General features: G+C 37.1%; 1 protein-coding gene across 1 annotated transcript in view; it reads left to right on the plus strand.

Moving 5' to 3' along the window:
- Window positions 1-19,331, plus strand: part of PUS10 (pseudouridine synthase 10) — a 28,697-nt gene that overhangs the window by 2,077 nt on the left and 7,289 nt on the right. Inside the window, exons 3-10 of the mRNA XM_054383493.1 lie at window positions 1,005-1,268; window positions 2,805-2,891; window positions 7,575-7,609; window positions 9,826-9,937; window positions 11,625-11,686; window positions 14,195-14,240; window positions 16,394-16,458; window positions 17,476-17,561. Coding sequence (XP_054239468.1) covers window positions 1,005-1,268; window positions 2,805-2,891; window positions 7,575-7,609; window positions 9,826-9,937; window positions 11,625-11,686; window positions 14,195-14,240; window positions 16,394-16,458; window positions 17,476-17,561 — 757 coding nt within the window. The remainder of the gene's footprint in view (window positions 1-1,004; window positions 1,269-2,804; window positions 2,892-7,574; window positions 7,610-9,825; window positions 9,938-11,624; window positions 11,687-14,194; window positions 14,241-16,393; window positions 16,459-17,475; window positions 17,562-19,331) is intronic.

The following is a 19,331-nucleotide window of genomic DNA, read 5'->3' on the forward strand; positions in this document are numbered from 1 at the left end:
AAATTCATCATTCTTCACATTAGTCTTAGCTGCATGCAATCATTCTTGCCTTTGACTTGTGTTTGATAATCCTCAACTTGCTTTTGGCTCTTTGTGCCTCCTCCTTATTGGTTCTTTGAGACCTCTTTCATCATGTAGGCCAAGTAAACATCTCCATTTATGTGACCTAATCTCTTGTCTTTACACTTGCAACTTTTCATGTCTGTCCTGATTGTTTTAGCTTTGTCCGAGTTTAGACTCTCCATAATTATTTTTTAACTTTTTTCTTCCTTATCCTTTCCCATTTTCTGTCAATCACTTGAAGAGTGTTCATTCTAGATGCCATTTTTTATTCTTTTGCATCTCTACCTAATTTTCCTTTGATTTGTAACAACACCATAACTGCTGTCTTTGTTACTGAAGACCTTTTCATAAATATTTCTTTCTTTCTGAACTATATCTTGCCTCTTTCTCTCATCCTTCCTAAAATTCAGAAGTGTGCAGGTAATTCTTCTCCCTCCTCACTTCTCCTTTAATTTTGGTAGGCTTCTCTCTGAATATGAAGTTCTTCCTCTGTGTATTTAATTTTACCCTCACCTGAATCTGCTCTCATTTTCTTTTGCTAGCCAATTCTCTTCCTAGTCATCTGGGCTAATGGAGTTGGAGGTATTAAATTCTATCATAATCTAAATGGCAAAAAGGCAATAAACATCTGTTTTCATTTGATAGTGATGGGGCAAAGATAAATGCATTTCTACAAATCAGGTCTATAAACTGTGTTCACTCTTGGTTGATAAAAAGTCTGTTCAGCAGAATTCAATTTCTCTGGCTAACACACTGAGAGAAATACAGATTGGAGCTTTTGTCTTGTGTCTTTTGGTATAAATTCCAAGCTGTTAATTGCCATCCAATAAGGCTGAACTGGAATGGTCCCTGCGTTTTAGAACTGTGTTTGTAAGCACTTGTTACAACATTGGAGAAAAGAGTCAAAACCAACAACAATATGATTACTCTGTTTATATTAGGATTTGATGAAAGATTTAGAAGAATTTCTGAGAAATAACCGAGAGAAAGAAGATAGAGTTTGTTTTGATGTAGTCGATCCACCTTGTAAGAGAATCAGACTTGAACACACGGAAGGACCTGATGATCCAAACCACAATGGAGGTCTCCAGCAGATTCCTTTGGTTAATGATGCGAATACTGCAGTGGAGAACTCAGCTGTGAAGGTTTGCAATGTGTGCTTGGGAATTCTCCAGGAGTTCTGTGAGACTGACTTTGTTAAAAGGGTAAATACCTGTTCTTAGTCTTTCTGTGTACTTTTTCTGGAGCTTGTGTATGTTAGGGCCTACAGTATAGAGCTGGTGATTAAGAACTTGATGCAGTTAAACAGCTGAGGAAAAAAATAGTGGAAACCAAACTGAAACACTTACCTATTTTGAATATTTGAAATGTAGATGGCGCCATTCAGCTATGAACTGCTTGTCAACAATGTGTGCATCTCTTGTGCACCTGGGAAATAAAATTTGTTGGTGTGACTGTATTTTGCCTATAATGTCGTAATGTAACCACTGCAGATGCAATGGAATGACGTCTAGGAGCATATTTTCCTAAGAAACATTCTGACATGATTTTTGAAGATAACCTGAAGTTCAGCTGTTTAGCTTACAAGGAAAACCTCACAGTAAATGGTGACCTCTCTTCACTTTTCTTACATGAAGGGAAATCTGGGAGGCATCAGTGCTGTGCTCTTCAGCTTAACTACATGTTCCTAATATAGCATGAGTACTACTATTTAGAAAGCCACAGAGGATGAAAATGTTTTGGTCATACAAGAGAATGTAGATAATGGAGAATTTGAGAGAATGTGGCCATAATAAGCGTTGCAAACATCATCTCAGAGCAATAAAATGGCTTATGTGACAAACAGAAATAGCGGATAGATAAACCATGCCTGCGTTTGAGATGGTTAGTAGAGTTTTAGTAGAGAAGAAATTGGTTTAATACTATGGATATATCTAGAAATGGAACTAAACAGAAAGCATAGAATATAGTTTTTTTGCAGTGCATGATGTTTCTTTTTTTTGTTTCCATTGGCAGAGTATATATCTTTTTACAGAATCCACTTATAAAACTTATTTCAGAGTTGCTTTCTTGAGTAGCAGTGGAGCATCTGACAGCATTTGTTAAGACATCACAAAACCTGATTATTTTATAAGGAGATTTCCCTATCTGAGATACTGATTTCACTTTGAAAGTTCAGCATTCATGTTTAACATTCACTTAAATCACTGATGTTTTGGACCACTTCATGTGTGTTTAAGCTTACATGCAGTAGGGACATCTAGCCATCAGCTTTCACTTGCCTGCTTTAAAATGTTTGATGTGTGTTTGGGTTCTTACTTGATTTCCAGTGACAAACATTATTTTTTTCATGATGAAAAGTGATTATGAATTATACTGTGGATACCTGTTTGCCCCTGTCTTATCCCAGGATCTTAAGCATTTTTATTATCATAGAATTGTATCATGGCCATGAAAAAAGAAATTCTGAGTCAGTTGGTCTAGACTTTGGTCACTGTGGTGTGATTTGTCATATTGAAATTTCTATATGCAATTGCTCTTAGCCTTAAAATATCGATTTTGCTTATTTCATAGCAGTAAGGATACAGTTTGTTAGGAACTTCTTTCAACAGAACAAAAAAGCTTATGTTTCAATAGGTTGTAAGAGATTACTCTGGTTTGTATGTTCGGCACCTAAATCCTAAAAGATTATCAACTCGGTTCCATTCCTGTGGTTTAATAATGAAGTCCTTCTCTTACAGGTGTGCCAAAAGGTTCATTCCGCCAACTACCAGTTCACTAGTTTTGTGTTTTCTGTGTCACTACCACCACAGCTGTCTGTTAGGGAGGTAAGTTTTTACAGATAACTTCTTCATAACTTAAATGTGTATTAAAGAAAGTAGCTAAGGAATGTACAAGCTGGAGGTGATTTGATTTTTAATTGCTATTGCTTAAAAAAAACCCCAAAACCAAAAGCCACATGCTAGAAGCAAAGTCTGCTCTCCCCTTCCTTGTTGGTGAGTATTATTTTAATTAATAAAGTGTCTGAGTTGCTTCAGTTTTCAGTTAGTCCAGGAGTTACTTTGCATCTGAAAATCTAACAGGAGTTTCTTTAAACCCTTGGTGTATTTTTCCCTTTGGTACAGATGCCAACACTGCTTTGTGAATCTTCGTGGAGAAGGAACTGCACAGCTGGTGCCTTTCCTGAAATAAATGATAATTGGTGGTGCAGAATACAAATTAAGTAATTTGAAGAAAGTCCTTAACTGTTCAGCATTTTAAGGGATGTGAAAATGGACATTTTAATAGTCACCTGTCTTGGGTCGAAAGTCTGGATTTGTAAAACTACCATTTATACAGTCTAGATTTCTGAAACCAATGATCCTGATGGCAATTTTAATCAAACTAAAATTGTTTACATTTCAGCCATTTAGTTACATTAGAGGACAGTGATAATACAGAGCAGTGTATAACCCTGGTAACTATTTTTTTTAAATTGAGGGAGAATACTAAGCATAATATAACTTGATTAATAAAGTGACATTTTTTGCTTAGTTATAAAATGTTTTATGATGTTCCCCTGCCTTCTGATATAAAGTAAAGCAAAAATACTATTCTAAAGGGCAACATGTAGACCTTTACAATAGATACCGGCTGTGGTAAGAGGTAGTAGAAGCATCAAGCAAACATGGCAGAAAGAAGTGTCTGGGATTTATATATAAACCCGTGGTGAGGTCCTTTCTCACCCCACACAATTTGGTTGTTAAATAATCTACGACACTTTTTGTATTGATTTGTACCCTTAGTTCTGGCATCTTGGGCAGAATGCCAGTGTAATAGCTGTGTTGTGCTAACATATATTCTAATTCTCAGTCTTCTTGAATGTAACATTTTTTTGCTTGCAGTCTGAATTTAAGCATAGTCGGTGTGTTTGCTTCAGTTGCCACTGTGGCTGGTAACATAATACCAGAAAAAAGGCTTTATGCTTTCTGTCTGGGTGAACTGCCCTTATTCCCATTTGAATTTATTGTCATCCAAAAAATGAGATGTGTTAAAAAATCTCTTTCAGGCTTAGTGAGTTTATGGATGCACAATGTGTGCGTCCATGATGCTCTGTGAAACTCCAAATGTAGGTCAAACTTAATCCAAGTTTATGCTCAGTGTAAGTTGAACTGCTTAAGAAAAGAAGAGCCTTCTTATTTTTAAGGTACTACAGATAAGTCTTCTGCATTTCCAGTCTGTCTTTGCTAGTCGTTACTGAGATATCACTTACTCTATTCATTTTGCTCTCAATGAGCAAATACCAAAGTGATGCACAGAATCTTTTGGCTAAGAGTCCCAACTGCAATTCCCATGTTATCAGGCTCTTAACACATTTTCATTATGTATCTTTAGCTTGACAGCTATAGTTTATCTAGTTCAGAAATAACTGGTTTTTTTTGTTTGTTGTGTTCGGGTTTTTTTTTCCGTAGCATATCTAATTTAAGGATGGAGGTGAGGAAAGAAAAATGTGATGTTGCTATTCTTCCTCACTCTCCTCGTGGGTCTTTGCCAGAATGCCTCGGTAGAGGGTGGTATTGCATTGCAGTTCTAGCTCACGCTGATCTGAAGAAGCAGGGCAAGTGTTTCTGGTTTTGAGGCAGTCTTGCCTGTAAAAGGAAGCCAAAAAAATGTTTGGTTCAGAGAGTTCCTCTTGCTGATTAAAATGATGACAATATACTGAGACTCAGTGAACTGGGAAAACTGACTTGGCAAATGGATTTGGCAGAAACCCAGATTTACGTCTTTATAATAACTACATCTTCTAAGTGCAATAAATTATTAGTTTGATAAAAGGGATGAGACGTAATTTTTAACCTGTCCATCTGTTTCATTAAAGGTGTCTTGTCCTTATGTTCAAGCAAACAAACAATGCTACAGTGCTTGGTAGAACCAAGGGAATAAAAGTTGTGGTGTTGCTCTGGAAATGAATAGAGGGAGTAAGATGAGGGAATAGGAAGATGCAAAACCAGCTCTGTTCTCTTTGGAAACAGTTTTTGTCTGTCTAGGAGTAAGTCTGCATTAGGAAGTTCTTGCTTTCTCTTCTATTCAATCCCTTCAGACTTGTCAGATGCTAAACCAGCTGTTTGTGTAGCTCTGCGCTAACTGAAGGGATGAGAAAGGGTGATGGTGGAGAAGGAACCTCCTTAGAATCATGGGTCTTTATTTACCACCCACCCATTTACCATTTCAAAAAATAATTGGTAAAAACTGGTCCTATTTTACTGTTACATTAAAGCATCAATTAATATAATATGTTAAAATAAACATCTCAAAATGCTTTGTGTTGAAAAGAGGTCGTCAGGTAAATTCTGTTTTTAATTCTTTGAATTGCACTGTTCAAGAACATATGTTATTTTATCATAAAAGGATATCCCAAAGACAGCCTCCGTCCCACAGACCTTTTGTATGACACACAGATTTTTCTCTGGCTTTTTTTAACAAAAAAATCAGAAACTGCCTTTTAATATTACCTTCAACTAATATAATTATGACAGTTGTCATCTTGCCAAGTCTAAAATGTCCAATAGGAGCTGAAGAAGAGTGGGACATAAAATTTACATTTTCATAGTATTTGTATCTCTAATTCAAAGAAGCTATCACCTCTTTCCACAAGTAGGGTATTTGATTAAAATAAATCATAAATACAAGAGTCCCAAGTTTATGTCAGACAACTGTATTAGAATATGAAGTGAGTCATGCCCTTCAAAAGGGTGACTGTTAGCTATGTTTAGAGTCTCAGTTGTGATCCATCATCCTGGTACTAACTACAAGGACGTTGATGCAAATAGCATCTGTAGTCATTACTCCCTGTAGGACTGTATACCTCATCAAGGAATTCCCCATCTTGAAGCTCTTCTCTAATGCAGTGAAGAAATGCTGTGGCTGGGTTTGCACATGGTATTTCAGCTGTTGCCACTGTGATCCCTCAGATAGCATTAGAATAATATCCTGCATCTTGTAATCAATATGGTGCCTGAGCTAGTGTATCTCAGAAATATATTTGCTGTTAAGCATTGCCCTGCAGGCTTGAGCTCTGTAATGAGCATTTTTCATTTCCAAACCACTTCACAAACATAAAGTAATTATGAAGTAGAAGGATCTGATCTCTTGCTTCATATAGAGCAGGGGAATGAAGACATAGGAGTTGAGAAATTTGGCTGGCTTGAATGTGATTTGGAATTTGGGATCTTTGGGTTTCTGTGCTCACATAACCGTTGTCTGTTGTTTGCTCTAAACTGAAGAGGGAGAAAGGAATTTCTTCAATTATCTTTCAATTTTGAATTCAAGAGAGAGGAGCTGAAATTTGGCATGCGGTGTCATTTTAGCATAGCTACTTAGATGCAGAAGTTTTCTCTGTTTTGTAACTGTACCCCCATATAACAGGGGAAAGGAGTGAGATTGGCCACCTGACTGAGTACCAGGTATTTGCTTTAAATCAAGGTATGTGACATTCATCAAATGCAAATCTAGACTCAGTCCTATGGTTGTCATATTCTCCAGTTCAGAATTATGTTCAAGGAATTTCTATTGGAAACTATTTTTATTTATGATTTCATCTAGATCATTGTGCAAACAGGATTACAATATACTTCATGGTGTTTTGCGAAGCAATCTTACTCATACTGCCTACATATGTAGGATAATGAATCACAGTGAATTTGAGTATACAGGATTCCATGAATACAACTGTATTTATTTTATTCAGTAGCATGCAGTTTTGTGTACTGTGTATCTGACAAAGTTTGTGTCTTCTCTCTGCCATTTCTCTTTACCACTAATATTTCTAGCACTTTTAGGATTCTCTCATTCTTTTAGATGGACCAAAGAAAGGAGAATGTTTTTTCTGATTCACATTCCTCTATCAGTATGTAAAAGAGATCTATGATGTGGTTCCCTCTCATACCAATGAAATGATCACATGATGCTGGCTCTGCTTCTTTAATACATGTTTTCAGACCTCTTAATTAGAATTATTTCCTTGAAAATGGGCAATCATTCTTTCAACATAATTATGTCTTTTCATTTCCCATTTCTGTAAGGAATGATAACTGAATTTGTTTCTTTTGGTTTTGGGCTTTTTAAAATTTTGATGTCAAATCAGTTTTCATAGACTATGTCTTTAGACACTTTGTTTTTCACTTCTCTGTATGGTGGATAACTGCTAGTTGCACTTGACTTATGCCATCAAGGTCTTTTTCCAGTTATAGTGTTAATAACAATTTTCAAAGTGTGTTTAATGCAGGCTGATCTGTTTTATCTTAAGGCCAGATAGGATTTGAGGTGAATTACAAAGTGATGTCTTACAAATAAAAACAAACAATTCTACTTTTCCACTTCTACAGCAAAAGCTAAATTAAAATCCTTCTTGTCCTGAGGTTTTTAGAACCTTATTCCTTTTGCTAAGAGTACTTCAAATTGTTTGTTGTTGTTGTTTACCTCTCTCTCTCTCTCTCTCTGTTTTCTTCCTGGACATGGCTGGTGACCTATAGCATGCTGCTTGGCTGCTGGTAAAACAGGAAATGGGGTGAGTAATTTTTGTTTTGGCAACCTTCATACCACTTCTATTGAAGAGTTCTCCAGATGAAAAAAAAAAAAGAGAGATACTATAACTGCATCTCAGCATAGTAGAATGAAGCATGATGAGAAACCACATCATGCTGTGAACCTGATGAGACATGTATGTTAAGAGAAAATTTTAACCAAGCAATTAATGCTATATTTTTGAGATCAAGACAGTTGACTTCATATGAAGGTATTTCTGATAACAGTTGTGGAATGTGTAGACTCACTTCCTATGTCCTTGGCCAAGTTTTTAACTTGCTTCATGCCTTCTAAAATCTAAGCATGAAGAAATTAAAATTGAGATGTGTTTTCATTTTATTTGTTAGGGGTTTTTCATTGTCCATAGCTTTTGCTGTCTGTCTGACAAGAATTCTTTCATACAGACATCATTTGTCTATATAAATATTGAACAGGCAAGAAGTTGAGTTTTTAGCCTTGTCCAGTTTACTTGAGGCTTATGAAGGACAAGATGGCAGCTGTTTTTCGTGTTTGGTTTTGTAATTTTTTTTTTAACCTAGTTTGACCTTAAATGGGGTTTCTTATCTCTTTTGACTCATAATGTGATTATAGCCAGGATGTGGCATTTCAACTTCGAGTGCAGGCTATCTGTCCAGCAGTGTAGCTCTGCCTTAACTTAATGTTCCTGAGAAGTGCCATGATGCCATCTGTGAGCCAGAATCTTCTTGTACATGGACAACATAATGGAATGCTGTTTTATGCTGTATCTTGCATTAATAGTGACTGAATTTAACTTGCATTAATAGTGACTGAATTTAACTTAGATTAATAGTGACTGAAAATTGTTGGTCAAATAATGGTGGAAAGTCAATAGAGAGAAGGATATTAGTGCAGTGGGTACAAGTTAGTTTTGTCTCTTCTTTTTTTCATACCTCTGTGTCCTGAAATAATTTTAAACTCTTGGTTCTTTGTCTGCTGCAGGACATTTCCACTCCTGGCCAAATAAGAACATATTAGAGCCATTCTGACTTTGTTGGCAAGAGGAAAGAAATCCACTTGTCTCAAAGTTAGCTGAGGATACTGAACTAGTCTTTGGTGGAAGCCATCTTGGCTGAAAGTACCATTTCAGGATATTCATAGAAAGCTAGTCTAAATTATGGTGAATCACTTCTTCTGTTGAGACTAATTTAAAAGCAATTATTTCATTAAATTGCTGGAAAGAAGATGAGGCCCTGTAGGGCAAATATTGCCCACAGAGCCTACCATTGGTGCCATTTGAAGAGGACATGTGCTTTGCTCTCTAAGTTTCAGAAGAGTGATACAAAATTGTATGTTGGCATCCTTACAAACATCCATACCTTCTAAATTCTTCTGCAGGCAAAGACACAAGAGTTGAGGCCTGATCTTGTACCTGTCCCAGCAAGATCAGCTGAAGCTGTCACCTGGGCTTGCTTTTCCTATTAGGAATTTGTGCCCACTGGAGTTCATGCCCTCTTTTAATGGACTGGATTGTCTTCTTAACAATAAAAAGAAGTCTAAGAATTTTTTTTTTTTAACAAATAGTTTTTATGCATCTCTCTGCTCTGCTCCAGGCAGACTCTGGAAAGCCTTTTTCCAACTTTTGATCTACCACAGTTATGGCATGAGTTCCCTCAGTGCATGTTCTTTTACCGAGGAAAAAATCTGTTTAAGTGTTAGTGAAAGAAACACTGGCAAATAGAATCAGGGCAAAACAAGGTACTACTTAGGGTGGATACTAGGAGGCTGCTTAGCAAGTAGCTGTGTAGTGCCAGCATACAAATGCTGGCAGAAATGCATAGCCAAAGGCAGGGAGGAGGAAACATAGTCCTACCTGTGCTTGAGCTGTCTGTAGTAGCTAAAGTAGCTACACCTTCAGATACTCTCTGCCAGACTCTCAGGTGTTTATTAGGAAGCATCTTACTTCGAAGCCTGGTCTGACCTAAGACCTAATGTTTCTTTAACACTTTGTTAATTTAATATAAAGATTCAGTGTCATAATATGAGGTCTTGGAACAGCCTTTCATTCTTTCATGCCATGGTCTATATGCTTAGAACTTCTGTCCTTTTTTTATTCGTGCAGTGCTTGTTTACCTGACACTAGTCACTGGACACTAGTGACTTGAGTCACTAGAAATATTGTATGTCATGTATCTGTATTTGTCAGACTTCTGTGCAAGTTATTATTTCTTTGTGATTCAGAAATCTGGGCCTTTCCTTGTCAAAGGATGATATTGTTCAGCTGAAAGAAGCTTTTAAGTGGATTATTCATCCCCAGTTGTCAGAAGAGTTGGGTGTTCCTGCTGATGGAAAGGTGCTGTATAAATAAGAAAATACTCTTTTTTCTACTTTTCCTCCCTCTTTTTATATGTGTTTGTTTGTTTGTGTGTATATATTTATACAGTTATGCATATGAAGGGAAAAATAACAATACTTTACCCCCCTTATTAGCAGATAAGAATTGCTGTGATAATCACCGGAGAGGGGGAAGTTCTTTTAACCAAAGATTTCCCAAATTTCAAACTGAGTGGTCCAATCTTCATGTTTCTACACATAGATCTTTGCATCTTCTGCAACCGTTGTAGCCTTCTGCTAAAGCTTTTGTTTTTGGGCTGCCATCCCTCCTTTAATCAATGGGCTATTTTCAGTTTTGAGATTTTTGAGGATCTCTGTTTTTCAGAGGGTGAGGAACGGTTTCCTGCTTTGCTCTCCTGTTGCTGCCAACACTGTTACTGTTCTGTGAGATATATCCTTGACGTCATTAGCATGTTAAATTCTAGGGATTAAAATATATTACTGAAACACACTGAAATTGGAAAGGCTTGTCCTTTTTCACTTTGATGAATGCTAGAGATAGCTATGTTGGAACCTGCAATACCTGTAAGTAGGCAATTGAAATGTTTTTTCATACCCTGTTTCCAGCTTTCAAATTCTGACAATCATTCTTTAAAATGTTTCTGAAATTCATTGACTGAAGGTGACATTGAGATGTTGACAAATAAATTCAGAAACACCATCATCTTGACTGTAAAATTTCTGTAAACATGGCTAAAACTTAGACTGAGGACAAGGCAGTCTGCAGTTTTTACTTGTCATCACCCTCAGGACTGACCCCAGGACTGGACTCACTTAGTTTTTATGTGGATTTGTCGGCTTCTGTAATAATTACAGATTGTCTTTTTCCAGGAGTGCTAATTGAAAGCATCCTTTTTTTTTTCTTTAGTGAAGAAACAAACACTCAGTTACACTGAAGATGAACAAACTTACATACTGAAGAAACAAACTTACATACCAAGTTAGCAAAGCTCTACAACACTTGGCACTGAGCCACTCCAGACGTTGTATCATAAAAGTTACTTGTCTGGTTCTTTTAATCTACAAGGCACTTGAATATTAGCCAATCTTTTCAATAGCCCTCTTGAGGTATTCTGGTATCTGAATAACAGAAGTAATGAGTGTTGTTTGCCCAAGGCCAAGGAGGGAATTGGGGGTAGAATTGAGATTACACTAGAGTTTCTGGTCTAGCTGTCAATCCACTAGGACATGTTGGTTTTCTTTGCCCCAAGGCCATCCAGTCATTGCAAATGAAGTCCCTAACAAAATTTTACAGTGGTGACTACTAAAGGGTTTTTATCTTGATTCCATGCTATGCACTGCTCTCCCAGAAGGTTTGTGAAGTTTAGTGACCCTAATAGGCTTTGAGCATACAGTGTCTCTGACTCAGTTCCCCCTGTGCAGAATGGGGCCAGTATTTATGATGTGTAGGTCACTCAGGTTTTTGAAGCACTCTCAGATAATCTTTGGTTACTTCAGAAATGCAAATGCTGTTATGGCAAATGTTTTACTGCCTTTAGATGATGTTGTAGAATAAATGGGTTACTTCCTCTTCTGTGTCTTTACTGTTTTCTTAATATTACAATAAGGGTGCATGAAAATATCCTCCCTATTTGTTTTAGAAACTATTACCACCTTGTTCTTTTTTATGTCTTTTTTAAATTTAGAGTTTGTTTGAAGTTAGTGTGGTCTTTGCTCATCCAGAAACAGACGGGGAGTGCCATTTCCTGTAAGTTTTTATGTAAATAACAGAAGATCTTTATCTAAATACTATGTAACATTGTTGGTTTGAATTTGCTACAGATGAGAATATGCAGTGTTTATTAACTAGAATGGAGCCTGCGTCTAAACTTCTTCATATTCAGATAGAGCTGCAGAGTTTAAAGTTACACCATCTCTGGTTGATTCTATGCATTAAAGCCAGTAAACAAAATCATCCAAAATTCTGATTTGAGCTGGAAGGAAAACATTCAGAGAAGTTCCATTTCTGCCCTTTTAAACTCACTACCCTCTTGAATATAGCCATATCATTTTTAAAGAATAAATTCAAGCCATGTAATTGCAGGTGGAAGAATCTTTTGAGGTTATGCCTAGGCTTTCCTGCTCTTACAGGAGACATGAGTGGGAGGGAAGGCTTTTAAGTGAGTTAATTCAACTTCACTGGTTTATTAAAACAAACAGAAATTTCCTGGCTGCTATGCAGTTTTTAGCCTGGCCCAGTTGAGTGTCGGCTAAACACAAAGAAGCAAAATATTTCTGTGAATTTAGCTGCCATTTAATGTGATTTCTCAAAATCTAGCTGAATAATTAGGTTCACTCTTCCTGTTTGCTGATGCTTCCTGGAAAACTTGAGTTTCTCTCAGTTTCATCACTTGTGTTCCTACTGCAAGATAAATTTTAGCACAGAAGGAGGTTTGGCGTAGGCTTTTTTGTTACACAGTGAATTCATTTCTTGAGACTAGAGATTTCCTTTCCAACCTTTATATATTTCCCTGATTTTACCCTTTCTGGCAATTTATGATCTTTGTTTGAATGCCCAGTTTGCCACCTAGGCTTTCGACAGCTATATCGTTGCATATGTCTTAGGGTGGGGGATGAGGGAATGTATGCTTGGTGGCAGACCAGGTATTAGGAAGAACAGATTACCACTGTTTGCAGAACATCTTTCCTTTCCAGCTTCTTTAAGACTGGGTGAAAGGGGGAAAAAGTGGTAGGGCCAAGCTATAATTCTAAATAATAGTACTAATAATCTTGTTAAGTGTTTCTGGATCCTGCATCCTTTTGTTCTTACCTGTTTAATTTTACTTGATCAGTTTTTGTTTTGGTAGTGCTCTTCGTTTCGCTGAAACCTCACAACTCTTATTTTCAGCTCATCCTTCCATCCTTTTTGTGGTGCCAATGTTAGCCCTCCAAGAGGAGTAGTTGTAGAAGTGAAAGTTGTAAAGATGTTCCATTCCACATTCCAACTACTCAGGTTTATTCCATGTGACCTGACAATATCCCTTTGTTTGCCTTCTCTTTGTATCAAACTTACACAGCAATTAAGGTTTTAGACATTTTTCTGAAGTAACAGCATATTACCTAATTACCTGATTTAATGACATAGTAGTTTCTCAGGTGTCAAGGCATTCTGCATATATGAATGGCTGGCTCTGGGCATATTCTGAGGCAATGGTTTTGTTTCAGTGTAAATGTGGTAAATTTGGCAGATCTTAAAGCTTGAGTAATGGAAGTCATGTTTTTTGTGGAAGCCAAGTAGAACATTGTCTCAGCCTGGTGAAGAGCCCCAGGTGCTCTTTTGGCTGGGATTTCCAAGTATGGCATCTGCCATTTCTCATCTCTCAAGCCATTCTTACACAATTCTGCATAAGTAGGTATGCTAAAATGACCCTTGGTTTGACGTGGAAGATTGATTCAGCTTTTGTTGGTTTGTATTTGGAGATTTATGTTTAAAGGTAAGGTGATACTGAAATTCTGGAAGAGGGAATTTGCAATGCTTTGTGTCACAAACTGGCCAGGCAAGTTGCTTTTATAGATCTGCTTCTTTGTAGTCTAAAGTAGTTACAGAGGTTTTGGAAGGCACCAGCAAGAAATGGTAAATTGTATTGTAGGCTAGATATCATCTCTAACTGCATACATAGTAATCCACTAATAGGAACAACAACTTCCTCCATAGTACTCATAAAAAGTGTTTCACTGACTTGACTTTCACTTTTGTTAAACAACCAATAATTTTCTTTTGAAGAGGCAAAGCAAAAATGGTATTGAACACCTGAAGTTACTTTTTCTGTAGTAAATTGAATTTTCCTATCCAGAAGCAGCAGTTTGAGTCTCTAGTTTGTCATGTACATTGTCTAAGAGCAGCAAGCACAGATGTCAAATGTTAGCAAACCTTGCACTGAACTTAAACGTTAATCATGACCTGATTGGAAAGAACCAAAAAGCTATATTTCTTGTTCACTTTTTCATCTCATCTCAAAGCTGAGACACATTTGTCTTGATCAGAGGAAAAGAGGCTTACACAGCTTTGTCCATGATTTCTTTCTAGATTGGGCAATATACGCCTTCTGTCATTTGAGGTTTAGGAAAACATTAATTTTAAAATCTATTCTCTGCTAAGCTGTGGAAGTGAGATACTGGATACACTGATACAAAGACCATGTACATGTTGTACTTAATCAATCTGTTTATTTCTTCTTCTGAAAGAGCAGCAGCTAATTTTCATTTCTGTATTTAGAGCCACAGCCTGTCCAGACTGTTTTAAACCAGCAAAGAACAAACAGGTAGGATCTCATCATTGTTGTATTTCTTTTCTAACATTCGGAATCTCACAGCAGTATCTACAATGAAGAACTTACCCAGGTATTCAGTCACTGTTTAATGTCTGGCTTTCCTTCAACAATAGTCTCTCTAGTTTTTGGTTGTCTGAAAGTAAAGCTTGTCTTCTTTATTCATTTTACATTTCTGTGCTTAGGAAAATGAAGAGCTTGGTGCTTTTCTTTAGGTCATTTTCCAGACTGTCTAAAGGCTATAATTTTAAAACTGTTCTCTGGAAATAGCTTCCTTAAGATCTGGGAATTTGATTGTCATGCATTAAAAGTAGCATAACAGATGATCCTCAAGCTCTCTGTAGATAAAACATTTCAGATAAAGTCACATCGTGAAGATGAGATTCCGCAGCCGAAAGAGAAATGATCACACTGCAGTTTTCATGTCCTCTGATCTGAATGAAAGACACAATACATGCAGGGTGGTTTAATCATGTCTGCCTCTAAAGGAGAGGAGGAAGGACCTTCTCAGTTGTTGCAGACCCTGAGCCCACACACAGTCATTGATGGAAAAGAGGACATGTAAGAATGGAAAGACGGAGAAAAACCAATACAAGTATAATAGTTGGTGTGATCAGAAGGAGAAAAGTAACTTCTGTCAGAAGCCTGTGCAAGGCCTTTTATTTTTTCTGGTGAAGAGTCTACCAACATTTGGTAGAGGGAGTCTGACCCCAGAATCCTGCCTACTCTACTCCACCTGGCCAATAAATGCAAGTCTTTTTTAGGAGGGTTGTATTGTTATAACTCACTACTTGCTGCATTGCTTTCCTTTAGAAAGGTGAAAAATCTCACATAAGGATCTAAACTAACAGGGCCTGTCTGTTAAAACCACACAGGCAACAAGATGCAGAGGAACCTAAAGGAAAAAATAATACCTCTAGAGGTTCATCCTTACAAAGAATCTGTGCTTGAAGCTTCAGGGGCTGTGTTAATCAGAGAAGCAATATAAAAACTGATTTCCAAGTAAAAATTTCTGTGTTGTCTGTTGTAGATGGTTGTTTAAACTTACTGCTAGTGTAAGGATTTTCCAGCTCATCTGTTCTATTAGGAAGGGAAATGCTACTGTGTCTAATTTATGTTTAGAAAGGAGAAAGAGCAGCTTCCCTGGAGGCATCCAGGAACTTGCAAAGACCTCAGTTGTCCCAAACAGTGACCCAATATTTTCCAGTTTTTTTTTCCAATTCCCAAATCCAATTTTCAAAAAAGACAGCATTAAATTGGAAATTCAGCAGTTGGCCATCAAGACAGACAGGGGGGTTGGAGAACATGCTTTAGGAGGAGGGGCTGAGGAACCTGGACTTCTTTAGCTTGGAGAAGAGAAGGTTTTTCGGAGGACCTAGCTGAATCTCCCCTTAGTACCAAGAGAGAAATTATTGAGAACAGGGAGCCAAGCTGTTCCTCACAGTGCAGAGTGCAAGGAGGAGAGATAGTGGAAATAAGCTGAAGTGAGAGGTTTGGAGTAGATACAACAAAAAACTTTTTACCATGAGGACCATTGGATAGTGGAGCAGGCTATGCAGAGAGGGTGTACAGGCTTCATCCTCAGAGGATTTCAAGACCTTACTGGATAAAACCCTGGGCAATATGATTTGATCTTATAGCTGACCATGCTATGATTAGAAGGTTCATTTAGAAACTGTGTACTGTCCTCAGCCTTCCTAAAGTAGGATTCTACCTCATCTGTTACAGTGCTGGTTTCTCCTGTGGTAGGAAGCTAAATTCTCTGTTTTCTGCCTTAGCTTTGCTTGAGTTATCAACAGCAGCACCAGGGTATGCTTGGAGGGTGGTGGTGTAAAAAACTGTTGTTGCTATGCTATGTTGTTGCAAAGCTATGTTGCATTGCTTTCATGTTGTGAGTAAAGTTGCTTGAATAGATTTTGGCAAAATTACCTATTGCTCTTGTTGCCCTGTTAAAATTAGGGTTAAGATCACAGTGAGTTCTTGCTGATACAGAGTTGCTTGTAGGTATTAGAAAACACAAGTGAAAAAAATCTATTTTGTGAGAAGTACAGTGTGTATATTTTAGGGTTTGGATTTTTTTGTCTTCCTTAGGTCTAGTCTTTCTTACCTTCATGTAGTTCTTGACTTTTTTTTGTTTTACTGTGCAGTCTGTTTTCACCAGAATGGCAGTTTTAAAGGCCCTAGAGAAGATAAAAGAAGAAGATTTTCTCAAGTAAGTATATACTGAAACTAGTTCTTAGCTTTGTGTTTTTGTACAGAATTAGGATGAGGAGAAAACTATTAGGTGGATGAGTAGTGGTAAGATATCTATAAAAGCACTTTTGTTTACATCCTGCTAGTTTACTGGTTAGTGTTGTGTTTTCTATTCTTCTGGTAATAGAATACCATTCTTTTAATTAAGGAGTAATCTCAAATTGTTTGAGTTAAGGCATGGAAGATGGAAAACTAGACATAACACAAATGCTGGTGTTTTTCCCATTATTCAAAGTGCTCCGTGAGTTTATTATCTCAGGAGCAGCACAGAGAAGAAACTGAGGGTCAGAGAGCTGCAGTTCTGCTCTGTGCTTTTGGCAGTACCTCAGTGCAGATTTCTGGAATGCCATGGGATTTAGGATGGTTAGAAGTGAAAACAGTTTGTTGATATGTTGCAGTCATTTACATTCAAAAATCTTTATGTACATCCCGAAAACCCCAGAAGAGATTTAGAAATCCTGGAACCTCCTTCTGTATTTTGAACCTTAAGAGTTTCTAAGCTTCTCTTTACAAGAAAGACGTTGTCCAAAGGGTAGGACTTTCCAAAAGGGTAGGAATTGAGTTATAAGAAAACAAGAAGGGCTATAATGTGGTGAAAATCACAGGCACTGAGAGGACATGGAGAAACTTTCTTTGTAGTTCACTTCCAAGCATAGATTTAGTGATAGATCTTAAAGGTAATTTTCATGCCAAATTTAGTTTCAGGATTGCTATAGCATTGTACTGCTTGCCATACACAATGTTAATTGGAGTGTTAGACTTGGGTAATGTTGGATGATAGATTCACAAAAGTATTTGCAATGTGATTTGCTTGATGTTTATCCATTTCTTGGTGTTCCAACTTTTAATGTGAACATAAACTCTAGCTGTGTTTTGTGTAATGGACATACACATCATCTTTCATGCCATTATTGCTATTGCAATTCTCCATCATGTCTTGGTATTACTAGTAATGTTTAATTATTTTTTTATACAGGCATTTTCCATGTCCCCCAAATTCACCAAAGAACCTCTGTGATGCGCTGGAAATTCAGTGCAATAATGGTGCAATTTTTGTGGCTGGTAAAGTGATCCGTTTATTTGCTGCTGTGTTGTCTTAAACATTACTTTTATAATACTGCCAAGACACCCAGTAAATTCTTGAAATTTGTTGGTTCCCGTAATTAAGTCTTAAGGAGCAAAGAAACAAATCTATTCTATCCTTGCCATTGTTTTTCTTTTGTTTTGAGAGGTGGAGTAGTTCTCTCTTCTAGAGGTAGCACAGGGCGATGTGAAGATACAAACCAATGTCCTTTGTGCCCCTGTTCACTAAGGGGGCTTACCCAGAAGCAGTTTATGAAACGAAGAATTGTGCCCTGTAATCAAAAAGCGTGCTCTCTCCTTCGGAAAACCTTTATCCCTGCAAATTTTGCAGTTGTAATGTGTCCCCTCACAATAAACAGGTGTTTTGAGAAAGGCACTTAAGCTCCCAGCAGTGCTTGGGTTTTGATTTGGATTCAGAGGTTTTCACCATCTGGATTTATCTGCTTATTATTCCATCCCAAACTGCCAGTCCTAATAGGATTAATAAAGGTTAATTTCTTGAAAGCTTAGCTCTTTCCAGTTCCTCCCTCCAAACCAGGATAGCATCTGAAATAATTGGCTGAGACAGGTAATGCAGCAACACCTTGGTGTCCCTGAGTTGAGACACACACTCTTGTATCATCTGCCTGCAAGATTATCTATTATTCCCCCAGTCCTGTGTGTAAACAACCACTTATTTAAATACATGGAAATGGATTATTTTTTTCAAACCCTACAATTTAAATCCAGCATAAAAAACACAGTACAAATTCTGAATAAAGGACAACACAACATTAATAGAAAAAAAGGCAAAAGTGAATGTTCTCATGGCATGATGTTCTACACATACCTGTTTTATAGCAATATAGTAATTATTTTTAATTACCAATTATTCAGCTAGATGTACATTTTCATGAATCCAAGCTATCCAGTGTCTTTTAGCCTTTTCTAAACACACTGGTTTATTTTAGGTTGCTTTGTTGGATGGTTTTATCAGAATTCATCTGTCTGGAGAGACACAGAGGGTTAGGTTTAACACTGATTTTGCAATTTCTAGTTTATAGGTTGCTCCAACCAAAATAACTTCAACAAATAAACAGGCAGAATGTTGTCCTGAATTTTTTGAATTGTCTAGAGCACAGTGCAGTTACTTTGCTATTATTAAATGAGATGGGATCCTAATTTGCAAGCACAGTTTCAGAGTTGGTATTGCCCTCCTGACATTATTTTTGGTGTTAAGTGATCACTCCCCCCTTCCCACCACCCCAATTATTTTTTTAAAGGTTCAAGAGAAGCTGTCAAACCAAAAAAACACTGTCTGTTTTTTTTTAACCCACTTTTGTTCAGATTAAAAGCCACAATTATTAGAATGGGAAGTTGAAAGGAAAAAAAAATATTATTTTCCTTTCTCAGTTTTATGGGAAGAGAATTTAGCAGTGTGAACCTGATTGCTGAGTGATTAGTCATCGTACTTTCAGTATTTGCCCCAGTGAAACAGTATTACTAAGTTTCCCCGTTTATTTGTGTAGGTTTTTCTGCAGATCAAAATGCAAGGAGGAAACATTGTTAGAAATAGGAAAATATTGAGGTGACAGAGGCATGGTATAATATGCATGGCTCCTTTGAACTCCTTTTTTCTTTTCTATAGGCAAGGTTTTAGACTGAAACGTGTTTGTGTAAGGAGGTTATTCACTGTCCTTTATGAAAGAGTTCCTTGTTTTGTGCATATTTTCACATCTTATAAAACCTGTCAATAAGAAAGATAATCAT

This window comes from Indicator indicator, chromosome 9, assembly GCF_027791375.1.
Source record: "Indicator indicator isolate 239-I01 chromosome 9, UM_Iind_1.1, whole genome shotgun sequence".
NCBI lineage: Eukaryota > Metazoa > Chordata > Aves > Piciformes > Indicatoridae > Indicator > Indicator indicator.